Source organism: Chiloscyllium plagiosum, chromosome 26 (genome assembly GCF_004010195.1).
Source record: "Chiloscyllium plagiosum isolate BGI_BamShark_2017 chromosome 26, ASM401019v2, whole genome shotgun sequence".
Classification (NCBI taxonomy): Eukaryota; Metazoa; Chordata; class Chondrichthyes; order Orectolobiformes; family Hemiscylliidae; genus Chiloscyllium; species Chiloscyllium plagiosum.
Window position 1 is genome coordinate 12,416,186 of NC_057735.1, and position 22,797 is coordinate 12,438,982.

Sequence of the window (22,797 nt, forward strand, 5' to 3'; positions counted from 1 at the left end):
CATAAGTTGGATACTTGTTGCCTAGTGTAGCATTAACCTTTAAAAACCAGAATGCCTATATTCAGTATCCGATCTATGCTAACTCAATCCTGCTAGCAAGAAGGATGCTGCAAAAAAAATTTCAGCCAGGTTTCGGTACATGATTACCCTTCATTGAGTCTTGCTGAAAGATGCATATTGTTGGACAGCAATAGAATACTTTCTAATATACATCATTTTAAAACGAGATGCAGGAAATTGCAAGGTAAAAGAAACGTCATGAATTCCAACATATATCTCCACAAAAACCTTGGAAACCTAAAACAAGTTACGCTTGGACTGCCTAGTGATGACACAAAATACACTGGAGTGATTTACACATTATGATTTCTGATGCCAGACACTCCAGAAGTTATTGTAATAATTGTTAAGTGTCTAGGTAGCACACTCAAAAGTAGCAGAGGAAAATAAAAGGCAAAGATTAAAATAAAAGCAGTTCATCATTGTATGACATTTTATTTTATCAAATACAGACTCCCAAAACGTTCACAACATCTTGGCAATTTAGAATATAAATATTAATTTTGGATATACTGTGCAGGAAACATGTCTCAGAACACTGAGCACAACAGGGCTGGATCTGGAAGAAATTCCATTCACAGTACAAGAATAAAATTAGGACAAAACAAATGTAGTTTGCTCTTAGTACAAATATTCTGATTCGGTCACACTTTTACAGATTACATCCCACAGAAGAAAAGTGACAAGAGGACAGACAAAAAAACAGAACACATAACAAACGTAACTTGTTTCCCTGTGGGGTGTTAGTTTTAAGACTGACTCAATGATTGCACTGAATACACTTTTTTTGTCGGTCTAATTGACCGGAACAGCAGTGGCAAACCAGCAGATTCAGCGCAATTGTCCTGATTTTCTTCATCCTGGATTAATCAGCTGTCACCATCGAACATAAGAATCACAGAATTAAGTTGGCAATTTTCTCTTGTTTAAACACAGCCGTTTAAAAAAAAGGAAAGCCTAAACATTTTCAAATGTATCCTGGTCTTGCAAAAATACAACTAAAACCTCCATTTGTTCATTTTATACAGCATGCACAATCATTCATTGTATAGATGCAATTCTTTCAAAAAGATTTAAGAATTGTTAATATACTTATATACTGTTAGCATTCCTCAGTATAATTGCTTATTGGGAAAACTGAAGCCCAGGGACATACTTCTTGAGACTTTTTGTACCAAAGAAAAGCATTTGAGTTTACCAGAAAACACGTAATTTCTTTGAGAAAATGGGAAGATAACCATCATGATTTAATGTATTCTTTCTAAAAAGCAAAAGGGTCCAGGTTACTCAGGGACTGTGGATAATATAAAACAACTTAATCGAATGGATATTCTAGATTCTAAGTTCCATGACTTTGTGTGTAGCAATAATTAAGAGTCATCTGATATTTTCCTCAAAAAGATGGACTGCAACGAGATTGATGTCCAAACAATTAATGCATTGTGGTTTTCAGGTAGGTTGGAATAATTCTCAGTCAACTGGATCTGAGGCACACACAGCTCCACAAGCCAATTTACACCAACATTCAACATTCACACATCAATAAGGGCTATTCACAGTAAGGATTTTAATGACATTACATAAAGTATTTTAACATTAAATTGGATTAACTTGGATCAATTTTAATTAGGGGTGACTTTAATGTAATTACATGGAAACTGTGGTGTGATTTTGGGTAAAGATTTACAAATCTTTAAACATTTTAAAAGCTTAAGCACAATATCTTGGAAGCAGTCTAGGTTTTGGTTTCAGACCCACCAGGAAGAGGGGTGCAAGTGGCTAAAGGAGATAGCGGGCATGGGGGTGGGGGTGGGGGAAATCACACTCTGCGCATTCAAGTGCACATTAACAGAGGACAAAAAAAATTGCTGGGGTCACTGATGAGATCAGTACCATTCTACTATCTTGATCAAAATAATCAAACAAAAGATCTATAAACAGCACTGTCAATAAGCAAGGACAAGGAAGAGGGGAGAAAAGTTATGGAACTTAAGACTATATTTCAAACTCCATGGGCTAGTCCACAAAATTATTAATATCCTTTATAAAAACCTAATGATGTGGAAGGAAAAAGTGCGATGTTTAAAAAGAAAGGGATGCATCCGAGATCCTCTCTGACAGTTCCTTTAAGCAACAATGGTATAGCAGACACTGAGATGCATAAGCTTTTCAGACTTTTATATGTCTTTATCAAAACATTATTTTTTGGCTCAGCTGGACTACCAGCTGAGTTATCAATGGACAACTACGTACATGGATTTAAGACTGATATAGCTGAGATTTTGAACTATTGAAAGCAACATTGTGGGAATTGGGTGGGGCATGCGCATTTTGGCCTTGTGACCAACATACCTACAAACAGTCTTTGGGTTGTGAACTGTTCCATTTTTGAGGCTGTTTGCAAGTTGATTTGTACTCAAGTCAGAACAGAATACAGGCCAATATAAAATAGCCATCTGTAAGCATGGAGAAACATGTGTGTATCAGATCTTTAAAATTACACCCCTGTATGGGATTTCCTTCACAAGTATAAGTGTTCGTAAGTTGAGGACCTCCCTAATTGCAACAAACTCGGTCCTGATCCACTGAATGACTGCTTTGTGTTTTCTTTTTTCAAAAATGTTACAGAAAAAATGTGTGACAATGTGTCCTTGGTTCGGCCCAAGGCAGGTAAGATTAATTATTGAATCAGTAAAGTGGCCTATCATTTTATTTAAAACAAAAGGCCTCTGAGATCAATTGTGAACTCATGAGCACAATAGCAATTAAATAATTCAATCAATAGAAATGCTGTATGACATGACTGTTATTAAAAGCAGCTACTGTGATAACAGCACAATTCTCTTCAAAATTACCAGTGAAAAGTCTGGCTTCAGAGTCGGAGAAGTAGGCATGTTAACATTATGCTGGCACTTATTGGTTTAATTTATCAATCGTCAAAATAATTTTACAATAAAAAATGTAATATCCTAAAATTCAATGTTTTATATCAGAACCTACAATTCAACACATTGGGTGATGGGGTGTGTATTAAGTTATCTTGATTACAAAGGAAGTCAAACCATTTTGCAACTGTACAATACAGCTTAACCCATTTCAGTCAGCTATGTTTTCTCTCCCCAAAATCCTGGGCCTGGATTAACCAGCCAGCTGCAGCTGGTTATTTTCTGCTATTGCATCAATGAGTTGGGTGCCTTTAAAAAGACACAAACTTTATGCTGACCCACGTAAAGCCAGAACAAAAGTGATTATAATCATTTGGGGAGTTCCCCATCCACCCTAACACTAGGTCCACGCTGGGCAACTGGTCAGATGTGGATTTGAGGGAAATAATTTATCAGGAGCATCAAATTGATTCGAAGTGTTGCCTGCTTCAGATCTGGCAGCTTCGAACAAACAGACAATGAAAATGTATATATACATGCACATTATATATACATAACATTATATATAGCTTATATATAATATACTATATTGTATATAACACATGTTATATATTTTATATTATATTATATATATTATATATAAATAAATAAGCTAGATACATTATAGACTTCTTCCACATCCAGCAATGTAGATGAAGTACAGTTGCACAATGCACCCGCGACATTGATCATGCTCAATGAATTCATAATTATTCCTTTCTAAAAAAGTGTAAAATATACATCCCACCCTGTTATTCCAGAAAACCCCTTCATGGATGACCAACTGAGAAAACAGGATGTCTCAGGCAGATTGTTCTTTGCATTTAAGGATATACTTCTCAGTGTCTAATTAACAGTTTGCATCTCAGAGTACAGAAACAAATTAACCACCTTCATTTCGAATTAGCAGCTTTCAGTTCTGAAGTTAGTATCCAGTTTACCATATGTTGCTCTGCTGCAGAATCCAGTTAACACACAGGTGGGATTCCAACTTGATATCTCCTAATTAAGTAGTATTTATAGTGTATACAGGTATCTCCATTGGTTGCTGCACATGGGCTGCACATGATACAGTCTCCATTGCATAAAATCTCATTAAAGTCTCCTTCATTGAATTGCACTTGATGATTTTACTCCCAGTCTTATAAGGAACCTTCATTCTAGTCACCGACATCTGCATCTCGATCACCGATCAGCCAGAGAATGTGGAAGCTGAGTGCCAGGAACCCTGTTCCCAACAGGTCACCCAAAGCTGTCAAGTAAGGAATTGAGAAGTTGTCTGGATCCATTCCTCGTCCCCACATCCAATGAATCATCCAATCAGCAACATAGAGCAGAATTAGCACCTGTAATACAGTACGAAATCACTAATCCTGTACCATCAGACAATTATTGCTCAGAATTCCTTCAAAAAACACTTAAACATCTCAATTTTATTCATTTATTGGAAGCAGCCATCGCTGGAAAGGCCAGTATTCATCACCTGTTCCTAGATGCCCTCAAAAATGGTTGTGTTGAACTGCCTCCTTGAGTATAATTTGGGTGGCTTGCTAAGCCAGAGGGCAGTGAAGAGTCAGTCAAATGTCTTTAATTATGCTGTCACATGTTCACCAGACTGGACACAGAGGGAAGATTTCTTTTAAGGGCATCAATGAACAAGATGGGTTTTTAATATTATTACTGATGTTAGCTTTTTATTCCAGATTTTAATTAGCTAATTTAGTTTAAACTTCCAGGGTACTACAGTTGGGTTTGAACTCATCCCCAGATCATTTATCCAGGTCTCTGGATTACTATTCTTGGAACAGAATGAGTATACTACCATATCCTTATTCCAGATGCATTTTGTTTACACAACATTTGACAACAAATGATATATATTTATAGAAGCCAGTCAAAAAAGGTAGTGATTGTTTCATTTTTGAGGGGAGGTTGAACCTTTGGATTAATATTTACCTGAGCTACATATCAAGCATGTTGGAGGGAGGGACAAATATTTAGTCAATTTTCCTGGAGTGTATAGGATAACTCATCAGCAAGAATTTTCTTCAGTGTTCCCATAAACAATGATAGCTGAGGACTCTGCTGAGGACTGTCTACACAAATTAGATAATGATCAAAACACTAAATTGCAGAACACTCTGAGCTCATCTATTTTGATAAACATTTTATCGTAACGTCTAATATTCTCTTCAAGTACTGAATTTTCTTACTGAAGTCTAGTAACATCCTTGATTTTGTTTTTCCCCTCCTAACCAGTCACGTGTGGTGTGCAGTCTGAGTTGTCTCCTTTCCTTAAGCATTTGGAATACCATGCTCTAAAAATAAACTAGTAGAATTGGAGGCTAAAAAATTGCCTCAAGTGAACTTCTCCCCTGGACAATGACCTTTATCTTTACTTGCAACCTGTATATGCACCTGTAAAACTGAGAACTCAAATCTATCAAATGCAAGAAATCACAATCTGATATTTGTTAAGTCTCAGCTGGATCATGATTGGGTTCAGTTTTTAATAGTTTCTGGTGCTGATCAGAATAATTAAGCAGTATTTTTCAAAAGTCTGTAATCACTAAAACTCTATAGCATAGTTTGAACATTGAAATGAGATACATACTTGCAATAAAGCAGCCATCATGTAGAACGCTATAAATACTGGCGTTAGTGTTGTGTGTCCCCCCTGCATTGAGTTAATAGTGTATAGAAAGACAAGGTGTCCGGGGACAACTAGAAGGAACAAGACCCGAGCGGATCTTGAATTCAAATCTGTAAAAGAATAAACAAATAGAAAGTTGTTTTTACAGCCATCAGAAATGATTAAACACTACAGTTTTAATTCTGGACTCAAAACAAATCATAAATATCACAAATAAATGCACAGAGATAAGGCTGGCCATACAGCAGGATTTGTAGTATATAGGGAGCTTCACTCTTTCTCATTTCCAGTTAGGGAGCCCTTGATTTAATTTGGTCTTATACAAACATTCTATCATTAACAGCTATCATTAATTCTTGGATATTCTTGTCTTAGAGTAAAGGGAAAATTTCAGCATACAGTGTTATTTGACCAGGCGTAAACTACAAAGACCAAAATATTCACATTATTTGAAGCAGGAGAACACAATCGTGTCAAAAAGCCCACCTCCACATCACATACAGTCTCTTAAATAACTCAGAATTTTATTCACTTTCTAGAGGTTTTAAGGAACAATTTTTCCCATTATTAGCCATTATCACTTAAGGAATGCTACACGGCATCAATCCTAACTTGTAAGCATACAAGTTCCTTGGTACACCAAGTTCTGAACTTTTCACTTGAAACTGTGCTTGAAAATAAGCTCTTCTTATTTTAATTAGAATGCTATCCATCCTAAGAAATGCTGTTCATCTAAACGTTGAAAAATACAAGTTATGGTCAGCTTGCTTTGCAGGTGGTAGTTCATGTAATATGTGAAAAGGGCCCTCACTCATTCCTTTAGACACATCAAATCTTAAGTCCACTGAAGTAGCAACAATGTGGTATATAACAACTTGATAACCTGGATATGAAATACTAATTAAGGTTGCCTGAAGAGGCTGGAGAGAAATACTTCCCACTGAACTGGAGTAACATGGGCTGTCCATCTTAATAGATCAATTTGACTCTGCCCCAAATGGACAAAAGCATTTAAAATGCTTTAAGCCTTTTCAACAAAATTTATACAACGCACATAAAGTTGAAAAGGAACCCACCAAAGCCCTATTGAACTAAATTGGATGCTAATTGAATTTCAAAAGGACTATGTGACACAGAAAGAATGTTATCTTTAAGTTTGAGATCTTCAATGAAATTGAGTGATAAGCTTCTTGTGACCGGAGGTGTGTAAGCAGCTTGAATAATTAGGCTTGTGTCCTCAGCACAGAGTGGCCGCTGTTCAGTCCCAATTGCTAGCCTAATACTCAGGGATGGCCGATGAGAAAGGTCACTGACGCAGCAGGAAACACGGTTCAGAGAGAGGTTTCCTCTGATCAGTATTATTTTCATTTTGGGAATTCTTGATTTAAAATAGGCTTTAATGGGTTACAAAATATTTTTTGCAATGCTGCACCAGACTGCCAACTTCATGTCATGACCTGGCTAGGGACCAGTAACTTTTATTTAAAAAAGAAAACAAAGTATGTGATTCTAGGTACTTAAGAGATTAAATCTGCAAGATTCCAATTTTGTTCTTTTGAAAATTATTTCCAAAAACATCATTTTTATATACAGTACTAAATTCTTCATTTGTTCCTGGATTATTTTGTATTGGAGTAAAACATAACTTTCACATTAGAAGATTGTGATGAAATATGATTTTTTTCCTATCCATTTATATGGTCAGCCAGGAACCTGTGAATACGGTAATATTCAGAGAACTTGGTGTTTCAATATTATTTGCATTTGAGTTCTTATGCTAGTATACAAAATAATGGGGAATGAAAGAATAACTTGTCTACACATAAACTGGAAGAAAAATATATTTCACATGATTTAAATCACAAAGTGAGATTGCACTCTTTGGAAGTTAGAGCGTTGGTTACTTTTAGAGAGGTTTAGTGCATCTCTTATGTCACTGTTCATGACAGCTATTACATTTCCATGCAAGACTGAATTTTACCATAGATCTGCTACGATCCAAGTGTAAAGTACAAGCATACATATTGTGCTGATTTTGGAACATAGAAGATTTAGATATATCCATAACACAAAACACCTATCACAATTTAAAAGTTGCTCACGATGCAGGTAATTACGTTCTTCCCTCACCTAAATACATTTACATAATATATACATACAGGCCCACCAAGCAGACAATTAGTAATTTTTAAATAGTACTTCAATTGATTTGTTCATTCTTCTCCATTCAAAATATTCCCTACCCCACTAAATTATTCATACAGGTACAAAACATTTGATTGTGATGTTCAACCTGGGTATAAAACCTGACTCAATCAACCAGCCACCCATTCAGAATGTGTCCAATTTTAATTTCGACAGATTTAAAATCTGCTAAATTTAATCATGTCTGCTTAATGCAGAACACGCTGCATAATGGGTGAATATAAATTCTGTGATTCACAGATAGGTACAAACAGAGAAGCGCACACACATTGCATTCTACAAACACATTGGGAGCTTCCAACAGCAAAAATAAAAGGGCAATTTCCAAATCAAGTTCGAAACAGAAAAGCAGTGCTTTCAGAAGGAAATGTTTTATATAAATTAACAATTTTATGGGCTAGTTGAGCAATTTTTTTTAAGCATTGAGTAACTTTTCTATGTGGTTAATGATGTTTCCAATGGTACATATTCACATCAGAAAAGGAAAATTGGCAGACAAAAGCTCTGAGGAAATTATTTGCACTACTGAGTTGGCTTCCTGGACATTATTGCCAAGTGTAAAGGGGCTTTGTAGAGAAAGCACCTGACCAGTTTATTGAATTTTCTGCCATTTACTCATTTCCCTTCAGGGTCATGGACTGAATTGAACTTCTTATCTGTCCACCTTAAGTGAGATATACATTTTAAAGTTCCAGGCTGGTGGCTTGAGGAGCTTATAACTTGCTTTTTTATTTTTTTTTTTAAAAAAGCCTTAACTAAGAGAGGGGCTATGATTTCAAGGGAAGTGGCTGCCATCTCAGCTTGCTAGGGAGGATAGAGTTTATTGTGAATACCACCAAGTGGAGCAATGTTCACGCATGAACACAGACACCAGGTCACAGTCAAATGACAGAACTGGCCCTGTCTGTGTTTGGGTCCACTTTGGCATTATAAATAATCATTCCAACTAGAGAACAAGTTCAAACCAAACAAAATAAAACGTCACAAAATACAGTTCAGTGGAGACAAGCTATGGTGAGATGTGGACGAGGTAGTTTGAAGAAGAAATCCTGAAGGCTGGATCCAAAAACAGGAACAAGAAAAGTAAAATTGTTGTTATTATTTTAAAGGGACTGTTCAACGAGAGCTGGCCACACTGTGTATGCCTACATGACTGTGATATCACACCATCATAATCACAGAGAGCAGAACTGAGGGAACTTCACACAAGTGCATCGTTTTGATGACAACCCTTCCTGCTCACTCAGGTTGGTCAGGAGGTCATACTGAAGGAGGATCCATGGCTTAATCCGGTGCGTAAGAGAGGAAACTGAAAACTCTAGCTGAGGCAAACAGGTTTTGAAGGATGCTATGACCGGTGCTATACGGAGAAACCTTGATCATCCAGCAATCGATTATCTGAACATCGGGTTATCTGGCAAGATTGCAAAGTCCCGATGCTCGGATAAACTATGTTATCTGGCATTCGATTAACCAAACAAAATATTGCCCGCCTGTGTCCTTCGGATAATCGAGTTTCTTCTTATATACTGAATAAACTACCTGATAAAGTTAGGAGAAAGTGAAGACTGTAGATGCTGGAGAGTCAGAGTCAAAAAGTGTGGTGCTGGAAAAGTACAGCAAATCAGGCAGCAACTGAGGAGCAGGAGAGTCAACGTTTTAGGCATAACCCCTTCATCAGAAGAGGCTTGTGCCTGAAACTCTCCTGCTCCTCAGATGCTGCATGACCTGCTGTGCTTTTCCAGTACCTAATAAAGCTTCCAGACCCGTTACTGATTTATATGCTCACAGCTTATAATGCCCATGTTTTGTCATTAATTCCTCATTTAGTTTATGTTGACTTTTGTTTTGATTTTTAAAGTAAACATGATGAAGAGTGAAAAGAAAATCCAAAGAACTGCATATGCTGGAAATCCGACATAAAAATCAGAAACTGCTGGAAATACTCAGCAGGCCTGGCAGCATCTGTGGAGAGAAAGCAGAGTTAACATTTCACATCCAATGACCCTTCTTCAGAACTCAAGATAAGGCTCACTGGACCCGAAATGCTAACTCTTCACAGATGCTGCCAGACTTGCTGAGATTTTCCTGCAATTTCTGAGTTTGTTAGGAAAAATGAAATCTTGTCAATTGGTTTTCTTGTTGGAGCTGGTTAGTCAGTAAATTCAGTTCTGGTTTATTGATTTTCATGGAATTATAATAGTAGCAAATCAAATCTGACCTCTATTAGGGTGAATACAAGTTATGGCTGGAGTGACTGCCCTGAATTAGTTCTTCTACAATCGTGTCATCATTTAATCTTGCGTTTCTATCTAATGCCACAAGCAGTCAGATTATTCATAATCTACTTGTTACATAAAACTCAGACCGATAGAAGATTGTTTTGATACTGTCATTCATCAAAATATAGCCTGTTTCACTTTGTTGACAAAATTCTACACAAAGATGCCCAGCAGAACTTCAAAGAAAGACTTTAGTCTGACGTTGTCCAGAAATCAATAAGATGACGGAACAAAAGCAGAAATGCTGGAGAAACTCACCAGGTCTGGTAAATCTGTGGAGCGAAAGCAGAGTTAATGTTCCAGGTTTAGTGATATTTAAGTGCTGATGAGGGGTCACTGGACCTGGAACTTTAACTCTGCTTTCTCTCCACAGATGCCGTCAGAACTGCTGAGTTTATCCAGCAATTTCTGTTTTCGTTTCTGATTTCCAGCATCCGCAAATTTTTTGTGTCCAGAACAACCTCAATTATCCGAATGAGACAGGCGGCGAGTATTTTGTTCAGCTAATGGATAGAGTTTTTATGGTTGTTCTGTACTGCGATGTGGGGAATGGACTGGTGCCCCCTACTGGCATAAATTAAATAATGTATGACACAGTATCAGGTTATCCCCACAATTCAGGAACCAGCTGTTTAAAACATGTTTAAAATAGACAGGTTAGCTATGAGGGCACCAGCTACCAGAGGATACCACTTTCCAAAAAACAATCAAGCTCTCAAATTAGTCACTCCTTAAACATTTAATACTTTATTGGTAAAGCACATTTTATATTTTTGTTTCTGACCAGAACTGAGATTGCATACTATAGAAATTAAGCTCCTTTGATTGACAGGATGTTTGATTTATACTCTTAGTTCACCATATGCTGGTTTGCTGACTGTATAGATAAGGAGAGATGAGTAAAAGGATATCCTATACTCAGCTTAAAAAAAACTCTAAGAAATTATTTGAGCAATTTACTTAGGCTTATGGTATTGTTGCTTAGTAGAAACATAATGAGCATCTTTACATTTTAATGTCCACCTGCTTATTGGTGAAGGGATTTGTTTTCATCATCATTGTGCTGCAATCCTGCTTTTTACATTCCTCCTCAAAACTATGGCAATTTACCCTCTCTGCTTCATCAACGGTCTAACAGAGTCAAGCCTAACATCATCTAGTCAACCTGCAGTATCTCATGTCTTATTCAATTGGAGCATTAGAGATGTAAAGTTGCTCACTGGCCGCTGACTAAGGGCTCTCACCTGAACTACAGAAAGTGCGACAAGGACTTGGGCAGGTTTTGTGCATGTTTTCTGGTGCCACGCCAGGCAGACTGGAGAGGTGGAGGAAGGTAGAAATTCTGCTGGCTTGCACTGCCACCAAGTTGCCACCAACACCTGAGGAAGGAGGAACAAGAACAAATAGGTCAAACAAAGGCCTATATGGCATCGATATTTTCAGATAAATCTTATTCTGGTTGGAAAAATCATATCCAAAATAAAATCAGTCCTTTATCATATTTCCAAGCAACTGAACGGTCGAATTACCATCCCTATAGAAAACAGGACAAGTAGGCCATTCAGCCCTTTGAGTCTGCTCCACCATTCAATACCCTGATCCCATCTTCCATCCTACCCCCACAGCCCCCCTTCTCCCTTCCCCATCCTTTGATCTCTAACTCCAAGAGTTATATCCAACGCCATCTTGAAATCGTAGAAACGTTTTGGCCTTGCCGGCTTTGTATGATAGTGAATTCCACGGGCATATTGATCAACAGCACCACTCACAGGGAGTTGGAGGGTTTACACTCTTCTAATAGTATCTGCTGACATAGCAGTGCAATGAAGTCATTAGATTAGATTACAGTGTGGAAACAGGCCCTTCGACCCAACAAGTCCACACCGACCCGCCGAAGCGAAACCCACCCATACCCCTACATTTACCCCTTATCTAACACTACGGGCAATTTAGTATGGCCAATTCACCTGACCCTGCACATCTTTGGACTGTGGGAGGAAACCGGAGCACCCGGAGGAAACCCACGCAGACACGGGGAGAACGTGCAAACTCCACACAGTCAGTCGCCTGAGGCGGGAATTGAACCCGGGTCTCTGGCGCTGTGAGGCAGCAGTGCTAACCACTGTGCCACCGTGCTGTCCATGGTCATTCTATCCTCTTCACTGATATCTATTGTATTGAATTGGTTGCTGCCATTTCTTTTTTGTAAATGGGCAGGGTGTTTCACAAAGGGTGCATATATTTAGAACCGTGGGCATATACAATGAGAACTCTTGGAGGGGTGTCAGGAGACCGTGAGTTTTCACAGTAGAAGTAACAACAAAATATGCTGAATAAAACACGACCAGTCACATTTTGCGGGCAGCAGCCCCCTCAGCCCCTTAAAACCTTTCACTTTAACCGAGCTTTCGACCATCTGTTCAAATGCCCCCTTAAGCCGTTGCTGTGATACCTTGTTTAACAGTCACTCTTGCAAAGTATTCTTCTACATTTTATTTCGTTAATAAATTCAAACTATTGTGAAGAAACAAACTTCTAGGAAGTGCATGAAGAATTACAATATGACCAGCTAACCTTCAAAACCTTTGTTAACAAGGATCCAAGTGTAGGTTTCCAGTGAGGAGCAACAGCGAGATTAATTGGGCCACTTGCGCAGGTGTAATTCAGTGCCCATTTCAAAATTGTTATTATTGAATTCTTTGAGTGTATTGATTAATAGTAATGTCTACGGCAATCTGAGAAGTATAGAAGTAGTGTTCTTTAGAGCTTGGTTGTTGTATTGCAGCCCAATGCAGCTAAGAAGCTGAGAGGGGAGGTGATGGCCAAATGGTTTTATCACTAGACTGTTATACCAGAGACCTAGATAATGGTCTTGAGACCTGAACCCGAATCCCTCCATGGTGTAATTTGAATTCTGTAAAAATCTGGGATTAAGAGTCTAATGATGACCATGAATCCATTGCCAAGGAAAAGCCCAGCCAGTTCACTAACATCCTTTAGGTGTGGCTCACATGCGACTCCAGACCCACAACAATGTGGATGACTCTTAACTGCCCTCTGGCATGGGCAACAAATGCTGGCCTAGCCAGCGACGCCCACATGGCATGAATAAATTTAAATTTGATATGAAACAACAGGGAGTGTGAAATTACAGCTTACCAGTTTATAGAGGATGGATGGTGCTTAAGGACGTCATAAGATTGGGAGAAGAACAACACAAGAAATAGGAGCAGGACTAGACCATCGAGCTTGGTGTGTTATTTAATACCATCATGGCTGATCTTGGGCTTCATCTCCACTTTCTTGCCCATTCCCCGAATCCCCCCCAATTTCCTGAGGCACTGAAAGCCCGTCTGTCCCAGCTTGAAGTGTGTTCAGCAAGATTGCAACTTTCGCTAAACACCATATTTTGCAACCCATATTCCCCCCTCCTCCCCCCAACTTGATCAGCTAAACAATTCAATGTCCATTTGCCTCAATCCTCAACAGGACAAATAGGGGATAGCTTGCCAATGTTTAAAAATTTGAAATGCTTTCTCCTGCAGTTTCTTCAACTCTTGCAAAGAAAATATCCGTGGATAATTGGGAATGTGTAGAAACAGATAATCGAGGGACCACAATGTTGACAACACATTCTAATGCCAGAGTACACAGTGGAAGAAACTTGGGATTTTCACCATCTGGTACTGCCCACTCATTTCCGAATCATCACCACCGTCTGTTTATTGATGCTGTGTAAGTCCAGCCTGTCCAATCCATAATATTAAGTTGTTTCCAACATAACAACCAAAATACCTTGTTTTTCCTTTTCCCCCATGGTCCATATAAATAGGATTATGGCACCACTTGCTGTACATTCCTCAGTCAACAACATTCCGTAAATGAATGTTTTTATAGCAATCATTCTTTTTCCACCAAATCTTAAAACTGACATCCACGCAATTTTTTTTCAAACATTGTAATTACAAAAATTCACAGCACATGAATAAATGTACTTACCGTTGATAACTGGAGTGAAAACAGCGATCCCTGCAAAATTTGGATCAGATACTGTTTTATCCAAAATCAGTCCACCAACACTGAAATACAATCATATCACATGGTTACAACACAGCACAATAAAAGTTTAACTTTGTAAAGTTAACTGTTATTTTCTCATCAGAAAAATGCAAAGACAATAAGAGCAATTCCAGTTCAGAACCCAGTGTAAGAAAACAGGCAAACAAGAATTCTGCAATTGCAACCTTTAGACTTTACTTTGAACTAAGTAGTAAATTGGTTTGGTAAGAACATAATAAGAGTGCAGGAAATTACATCAACATTACAGGGGAGAGTGTTTAAAGTGTGCCTTGATGACGATAATGATTATACCCAAGAAACCAAGAAGTGATATTTCTGTCAGATAGGGGTCCTGATTCACTGTGAATACAGAACTGCGAGGAATTGTCTTCATCCTTGTGGTTCTGTAAAGCCCATTGACTATTTAATGTGAAATTGACCGTTTTATTTGCAGTATCATTTGCCTGTTAATTCACTTGGCAATTTGCATTGGTTCTGCTTTGCGTGGGAGTAAAAATTACAAAAAGTGAAATCTTGTTTGTAATTTTTTCACTTGGGAGTGATTTGGTAGCTTTGGTTTATGGTTCCCCCAAAGGTTTCATAACAGAACTTTATTAGTCTATACCTGCTAATTGTCATGGCGATAATAACAGGCTCCCAACCAGAGTATAAGACCTCTCGTGTGGCTGGGTTCTTCTTTGATATGATGATCCACAGAGGTGTCAAAGCCACAAAGAAAGCACACACTAGTGGGTTGATGTAAGGATGTTCTTCTGTAATTATTAAAAACGGTTATAGCATTTCAATGGAAGCAAACATTTTCAACAACATACACTATTGTCTCATAACCTTTCAATCTGAGTTCAAACAAAAGCTAGACAAAAGATGATGGTCCAGTGATAATATTGTTGCATAATTAATACCAGAGGCCCAGACTAATGGTCTGAACACATGGGTCAAAATCCAACTATGGCAGATGGTGGAAGTTAAATTTAATTGTAACAGATAGAAATCTGTTAAAAATCTGGAATTGACTGTACTTCTGTGTGATAGTAACCATGGACCCATCAACAATCATGATAAAAATCCATCTGGCTCACCAATATCCTTCAGGAACAGAATCTGCCATCCTTACCTGGTCTGACCTACAAGCGATTTCAGAGTTACAGCAATATGGTTGACTCTGAACTGCTGCTAAAGGCAATTAGGAATGGTCTACAAATGTTGGCCTTACCAGTGATGCCTACATCCTATCAATGAACTTTAAAAAGCTTTTGTTCAAGAAAATTTTGAGTGCCTGATCCATCATCATGTTGATAGATGAATTGCTTTTATTGCTCACTAATCGTACACTACAGAAAAGGCCCTTTCGTCCATCGAGCCTGTATTGTCATAGGGCAGTTATGATAGCCCTGCAGTTAAACAGACTGCCCAATTTCCTTTCACTGAACAAGCCTGCCCATTTTGGAACCGGAAAGGTAGTAGCAATGTTCTGGCTCTGATAAAATCAGTCTCAAAAATGAGCCAGCACCTTCAAGGAAGGTGGAGAGGAAAAACAGCTAGTACTGAATGACATAGGGAGAATCTAACATCAGAGGGTGGTATGGTGTATGGAATGAGCTTCCAGAGCAAGTGGAGGAGGCTGGTACAATTGCAACATTTAAAAGGCATCTAGATGGGTATATGAATAGGAAGGGTTTGAGGGATGTGGGTCGGGTGCTGGCAGGTGGGACTACATTGGGTTGGGATATCTGGTCAGCATGGAAGGTGGACCGAAGGGTCTGTTTCCGTGCTGTACATCTCTATGACTCAAAGGGATGTTAATTGGAACGGCGCCCATAAGATTTAAAATTTTCTACAAAGTATGGCAATGATGTATAATTTGTTTAGCTTTACAAGTACAGTCAGTTCTCATATAACGAGACTGATTTGTTCTCATGCGATTTCACGTCATAAGAAAATCATGCAATAACTGCACCATTTAAACTAATGGAGCCAAAATTGCATAATAATCAATATAGGTAAGGAAATCTCACATTCTACAAATAATGGCTAAATTCTTCAATCACGTTAAAGCCAATTCTCGTTAAAGAAACACACGTTATAGCAGAACAGACTGTACTTTCAAATGGTCAAACTATTAAATAAAATGCTAAAAGAACAATAAGCTTTGACTCCCAATGTTTTTGGAGGAAGCGTTTTAAGACACTGGTTCTGGAGTGGTACAGCACATACTGTTGAGGTCATTTATGCTTATGTATAACTTCTGCTTCTTTTATCTGGGGAGAGCAAGTAAACCAGCCACTCCTTGACAGTGTAGATGTTAAGCTAAAATTTGTCTGGTTAGCTGCAATGAAGTTGAATGAAATTAAACAAAGTGAGAAGGAAAACCATATAGAGTCTGGTGATGATCTAACGACTGGATAAGTCAGTGGTTGTAAAGTGCTTGCGTTTTGCTGAAGGTGTGTGTGTGTGTGTGCACGTGCGTGTTTGTATGTATGTATTTATGTTGAGAGTTCTAACTCTGAATGAGCTAACTGTCACAGTAGCTTTTGAAAAGTTCAAGTTTTGTTTCAAAACAGACACAGTGTATCAATATAATATGGACAATTTATCAGCTAAATTTGAGATTGTTACAGAATCATGCTGTGTAAACATGTTTGAGATGTTTGCCAGTGGTCTAATTGATTGTTTGCTGGAGACTGGACAGTATAGAGGTTTAATGCACAGCTTGTCTGCATGGTAAAAAAAAGTGTTTAAAGAAAGCTTGCCCATAGCATTTTTAGCTACTTCAGGAAGGGGTCACCTGATCAGCAGTTGGAGCTTAGGATAGAACAGGCTGATCACCTGTTCTGGTCTGATCCTTGGACAAATCCACTAAACAGGTCCACTTATGATCATGAGCACTGGATGCATAAGATTTCTGAAGTATTTTCTGTCTTGTAATTTATTTTAATAAAGAGCATTGAGTATATTTCATTGTTGAAACTGGCTTGGGTTACTGATATCCAAAGTAAATCCAACGGAAAAGGGAAAGGGGGAATAAAAGCCTTCAATGGCCAGCCAATCCCACTAGTTTGTATATCATATAGCTCGTCCAATCAATTCTGTCCATAATTATTTCTTACAGATGATTTCCAAATCTGCATCTGTTTCTCAATTGGGATGCATTGAGCAAAGTTACCACTGTGGTAGATGGGGGACAAACAACAAAGCAATAGCAATCACTTGCATTTTATTACTATTACTTACGTAGCTGTATGTAGAGACCCCAGCTGATTCCAGAGAGCAGTGCCAAGGTGATGAGGTCCCCAAGACTAGCAGCAATGGGAGTGGCCACATTATCAGGGTTTATACCAATCTTCCTTGAGCCAATAATTACACCGACCATGATTACCCCTGGATGAGAAATCACAAATTAAAAGTGTGATATTCCTGCAAAAGCACTTAACAACACTTCACTGCAAAAGTCTGGAATTGAAAGTATTTTGCTAAACATTCATGAACTTCCCTCCCTCCAGCTGCACTTCAATTTAGTAAAGCCTCTTGTTCAGGTGCACAGTCACTAGACACATTCGAAATGTAGTTCCTATGGTTTGGTGTTGAAGTGATTATACTGCAGTGCTATTTCTCAAATTTCAGCACCAGCTACTCGTTACTGAGAATTACAGTCCATTACTTCTGCCTTTCTCAAACAGACAGACAGATTATGGGCTCAGAACAGATATAGAATGATTCATGGAGGTAATAAAACATCAACACAATAATGAGGTATGAAGTATTTTTTGACTGAAATAGATGGCTCATATAACCGGTCACAAGTTCAAGTTTTATCTGTGTAAGTGACTCCTATGATGATGGCAAATGGTTACCTCTACATGCCCAAAATAGACAGCTGCCTTTGACATTGTGAATGGTGTAAAATGTTGTTTAAAAATGGAAAGTGCTGGAGAAACTCAGCAGTGTCTGGCAGCATCCGTGGAGAGACATAAACAAAGATAGGATTTCGGGTCTGATACATGTCTTATTCAGAAGATTGTATATGGTATCTGCTTTTCACACTTGGTCCAAAAGATACGTTAGTAAATAGAAGCGAAAGGATTGCAGTGAAATGAACCAAATTAATACTTATTGGTCAGTAATTTGTACAATACCCACTCTTCTGCACTATTCTAATTTAAGAAAAATATTTATGGGATGTGTACATTGCTAAAAGTGCCAGCATTTATTGCCCAGTCATAAGTGCCAAAAAGACACATTTAAGAGTCAATGACATTGCCATGGATCTGGAGTCAAAGATTTCTTTCCCTCAATTAATGAACCTGACGGGTTTTTAACAACAATTGGCAGTTGTTATGTACTCACCAACAGGTTAGCTGTTATAGATTTTTATTGAATTCACATTTCACCATCTGCCATGGTGGGATTTAAATCCATGACCCTAAGATATTAACCTGGGGTGCTGGATTAATAGTCCAGCAACTTTACCATTGCCATCCAAACCAGTTATCCAAAATTGTTCACGAGGTTCATAATTTGTATTGCATTACATGAAATTTGCAGCGGGAACAGGCCATTTGGTCCACTGCTGTATAATTACACTCCACACAGGCTTCTCTCACTGTATTTATTTAATCTCTTCCTAAAATTATAACAATTTACTACTTTGTCTCATACATTTTCATCTAGTTTTCCTTCAACAGCATTAATGCTGTCCCCTTAACTCCTGCATTGTGTAGTAAGCTCCATCGTAATTTCCCATTGCTCAATAAGAACATTGCTCCTGAGTTATTTATTGGATTTATAGTCAGAGTCACACAGCACAGAAACACACCCTTCTATCCAATTAGTCTACGCTGACCATGTTCCCAAACTAAACCAGTCCCACTTGCCTGCACTTTGCCCATATCCCTCCAAACCGTTTTTTTATTCATGAATTTATCCAAATGTTAGCGACTACCTTATAATTATGGCCCCTTGAGTTGGGCAACATTAACCATTTTAATCAATTCAATGTGTTCAGTTCAGGAATATTCAAATAAACACAGGTTAGCTCCACCAAAAGCTTAAAAGCTAAAATAGATCCTTTTGTGTTTGGTAGCATTTTGGCAGAACCCCCTGTTTTTTGCTGGCCAGAGGTAAAAGATTAACTGCCCAGCAGTCAATTGAAACAACATCCAAACAAAAGACACTTCTGATTTCAGGCTAGTGTCTGTCTTACCCAATATGAGGGAAGCTATAAAAGCTGTTGCCATGCTGCTGGCACACAGGAGGACAGCATGATCAAGTCGGAAGTGACCCTCAGGGATCCAACCAAACACCACCGCAGCCACAGATGCCAGAAAACCAACCACAGTGGCCTGGACCTAAGAGGGAAAAAAAAACAAAGACCTGATTTAACACTGAGGAATCATTTTCACAATTTTTTTTTGGCTGGGACCAGCTGTACAAATATACACCAATTTTCCAGACCTCTGACCTAGCCCAGGCAGGACTATTTGAGCGCTTCATTTGTTCTTGACAAAAGGCTTTTAGAGTGAAATGCTATTGATCCGTTTCAAACAGGATTGTTGAAGCTCTGTAATTAACCAACCAACAAAACATTCCTCTCAGAAACTGCACATTTCAAAATTGCATGTTACAAAAACCAGCATTCTTCTGTGTTTTTCTTTGGACAGGACAATTGTGGGCTTCAAGTCGCCTAAAATCAAAGTGTCTATATGAATCAACTGCCTTTGAAATTATTCTTGAGCTCCAAACTACCTTAATTCATTGCACTGTATGCAGCTATAGATGGTTTCTCCTCACATAAACTTAACCCGTCCCCATCTGCACAACATAAGCATCCTCAGAACACCATTCTTTTACACAACACCAATATCTACATCTGAAAAAATGAATCTTCATTTCTGACATTATTTAGTAATGCTAAAATCTATTCAAACTTTTAAATACAATAGTCCATTAATGTGAATTCCCAATGCATCAACTGCAAACCATTCTGCACTAAATTCCAAGTAATGACTGTGTTCCAATGTGGCAGCAATGGTCATTGTTACGAAGTAAAATGCTCTGGAATCCAGGTAATGATTTTTGAATTAGTGGGTAAATGCACCTCCAGTTGTAACACAACAAGCAAACCCTGACTGGAATAGTGACGGGCTGAGAGGGGGAGAGAATGGGGTAGGCGCAGGAGGTAGAAGGAGAAACGAAAAGTAGGTACTGCTCCCACTACAGAATGAAATTAAGGAAGCTTTATTGGAATGAGTACATTTCCAAGTAAGAGCACTGCTATTTTGTCCTCGACACTTTAACAGCCTGCAGGCCATCTAGATTCCTTTTACTTTATTGTAAATGACCAAAGTCACCACAGTCCCAGAAGACCATAGGACTGGCTCCTCTCTCATGAGAGAGAGAGGGGAGAGAGAGAGAGAGGGGGAGAGAGAGTAGGTGGTGATCGAGGGTGGGGAAGGGATGGAGCTGGGCCCCACATTCCCTCCCATCCAGCGACCAGTGGAGACAGAGTGGAACAGGGGATATGTAACTCCTGTCCCCATCAGGGAATTCCTGTCATCGTGAGGAAGAGGGAGAGCAGGTTCTGGGTCAAATCAGCTAAACCCCAGGGCTGGGAATTCTCACAGAGGCCGGGGGGAAGGGAACTCGAGGGGTGGAATGGCCTCCTGCTAGCCCAATGTCCCAAAGTACAGAGAGAATGGAGACATCTCAGAGTAAACCCTCAGAGTGGGGTAGTGGGGGAACGGAGTGACTCAGTAAACCCTCACTGACACACACTCAGATACAGGGGGACAAGGCAATGTAGGAATAGGGTCAGTGCTGAGGGAGTGGGCACTGTCAGAGGGTCAGTGCTGAGGGAGAGAAAGAGTGAAAGAAAGAGTGAAAGAAAGAGTGAAAGAAAGAGTGAAAGAAAGAGTGAAAGAAAGAGTGAAAGAAAGAGTGAAAGAAAGAGTGAAAGAAAGAGTGAAAGAAAGAGTGAAAGAAAGAGTGAAAGAAAGAGTGAAAGAAAGAGTGAAAGAAAGAGTGAAAGAAAGAGTGAAAGAAAGAGTGAAAGAAAGAGTGAAAGAAAGAGTGAAAGAAAGAGTGAAAGAAAGAGTGAAAGAAAGAGTGAAAGAAAGAGTGAAAGAAAGAGTGAAAGAAAGAGTGAAAGAAAGAGTGAAAGAAAGAGTGAAAGAAAGAGTGAAAGAAAGAGTGAAAGAAAGAGTGAAAGAAAGAGTGAAAGAAAGAGTGAAAGAAAGAGTGAAAGAAAGAGTGAAAGAAAGAGTGAAAGAAAGAGTGAAAGAAAGAGTGAAAGAAAGAGTGAAAGAAAGAGTGAAAGAAAGAGTGAAAGAAAGAGTGAAAGAAAGAGTGAAAGAAAGAGTGAAAGAAAGAGTGAAAGAAAGAGTGAAAGAAAGAGTGAAAGAAAGAGTGAAAGAAAGAGTGAAAGAAAGAGTGAAAGAAAGAGTGAAAGAAAGAGTGAAAGAAAGAGTGAAAGAAAGAGTGAAAGAAAGAGTGAAAGAAAGAGTGAAAGAAAGAGTGAAAGAAAGAGTGAAAGAAAGAGTGAAAGAAAGAGTGAAAGAAAGAGTGAAAGAAAGAGTGAAAGAAAGAGTGAAAGAAAGAGTGAAAGAAAGAGTGAAAGAAAGAGTGAAAGAAAGAGTGAAAGAAAGAGTGAAAGAAAGAGTGAAAGAAAGAGTGAAAGAAAGAGTGAAAGAAAGAGTGAAAGAAAGAGTGAAAGAAAGAGTGAAAGAAAGAGTGAAAGAAAGAGTGAAAGAAAGAGTGAAAGAAAGAGTGAAAGAAAGAGTGAAAGAAAGAGTGAAAGAAAGAGTGAAAGAAAGAGTGAAAGAAAGAGTGAAAGAAAGAGTGAAAGAAAGAGTGAAAGAAAGAGTGAAAGAAAGAGTGAAAGAAAGAGTGAAAGAAAGAGTGAAAGAAAGAGTGAAAGAAAGAGTGAAAGAAAGAGTGAAAGAAAGAGTGAAAGAAAGAGTGAAAGAAAGAGTGAAAGAAAGAGTGAAAGAAAGAGTGAAAGAAAGAGTGAAAGAAAGAGTGAAAGAAAGAGTGAAAGAAAGAGTGAAAGAAAGAGTGAAAGAAAGAGTGAAAGAAAGAGTGAAAGAAAGAGTGAAAGAAAGAGTGAAAGAAAGAGTGAAAGAAAGAGTGAAAGAAAGAGTGAAAGAAAGAGTGAAAGAAAGAGTGAAAGAAAGAGTGAAAGAAAGAGTGAAAGAAAGAGTGAAAGAAGGAATGAAAGAAGGAAGGAAAGAAGGAAAGAGAGAAGGAGAGAAAGAAAGAGGGAAAGAGATTGTCGGTGGTGAGTTTAAACTGAGGGCCACCACACTTCAGGTGAAATGAGGGGCAAAGTTGAAAAGGCAGGACCTTCATAGTAACCTCAGCTACTTATGTGAATTGAACCTACGCTGTTAGCATCCATCACTCTGCATTGCACACCAGCCATCCAGCAGCACAGTCACTATCTGAAACATGTGAGCTGTCTGAAGAGGAATTCAAAATAAAAGTATCCATTGTGTTTATGGGAAAAAAAACCTATCACACTAGAACTCTACAACAGGTCAGGTTGAGACCGATATTTCTTTAGAGTGACTGCACATCATGCACATCTGAGTAACTCAGT

At 38.5% G+C, this 22,797-nt stretch overlaps 1 protein-coding gene across 6 annotated transcripts in view; it reads right to left on the reverse strand.

Moving 5' to 3' along the window:
• Positions 1-460: 460 nt before the first annotated feature.
• LOC122563094 (solute carrier family 41 member 1-like) overlaps positions 461-22,797 on the reverse strand; it is a 62,268-nt gene continuing 39,931 nt past the window's right edge. For all 6 annotated transcript variants that reach the window (XM_043716520.1, XM_043716518.1, XM_043716519.1 and 3 more), the window contains exons 5-11: positions 19,405-19,549; positions 17,436-17,582; positions 14,809-14,956; positions 14,124-14,203; positions 11,369-11,503; positions 5,599-5,747; positions 461-4,330 (exon numbers count right to left, since the gene is read on the reverse strand). In XM_043716520.1, coding sequence (XP_043572455.1) covers positions 4,145-4,330; positions 5,599-5,747; positions 11,369-11,503; positions 14,124-14,203; positions 14,809-14,956; positions 17,436-17,582; positions 19,405-19,549 — 990 coding nt within the window. In that variant the 3' untranslated portion in view covers positions 461-4,144. The remainder of the gene's footprint in view (positions 4,331-5,598; positions 5,748-11,368; positions 11,504-14,123; positions 14,204-14,808; positions 14,957-17,435; positions 17,583-19,404; positions 19,550-22,797) is intronic.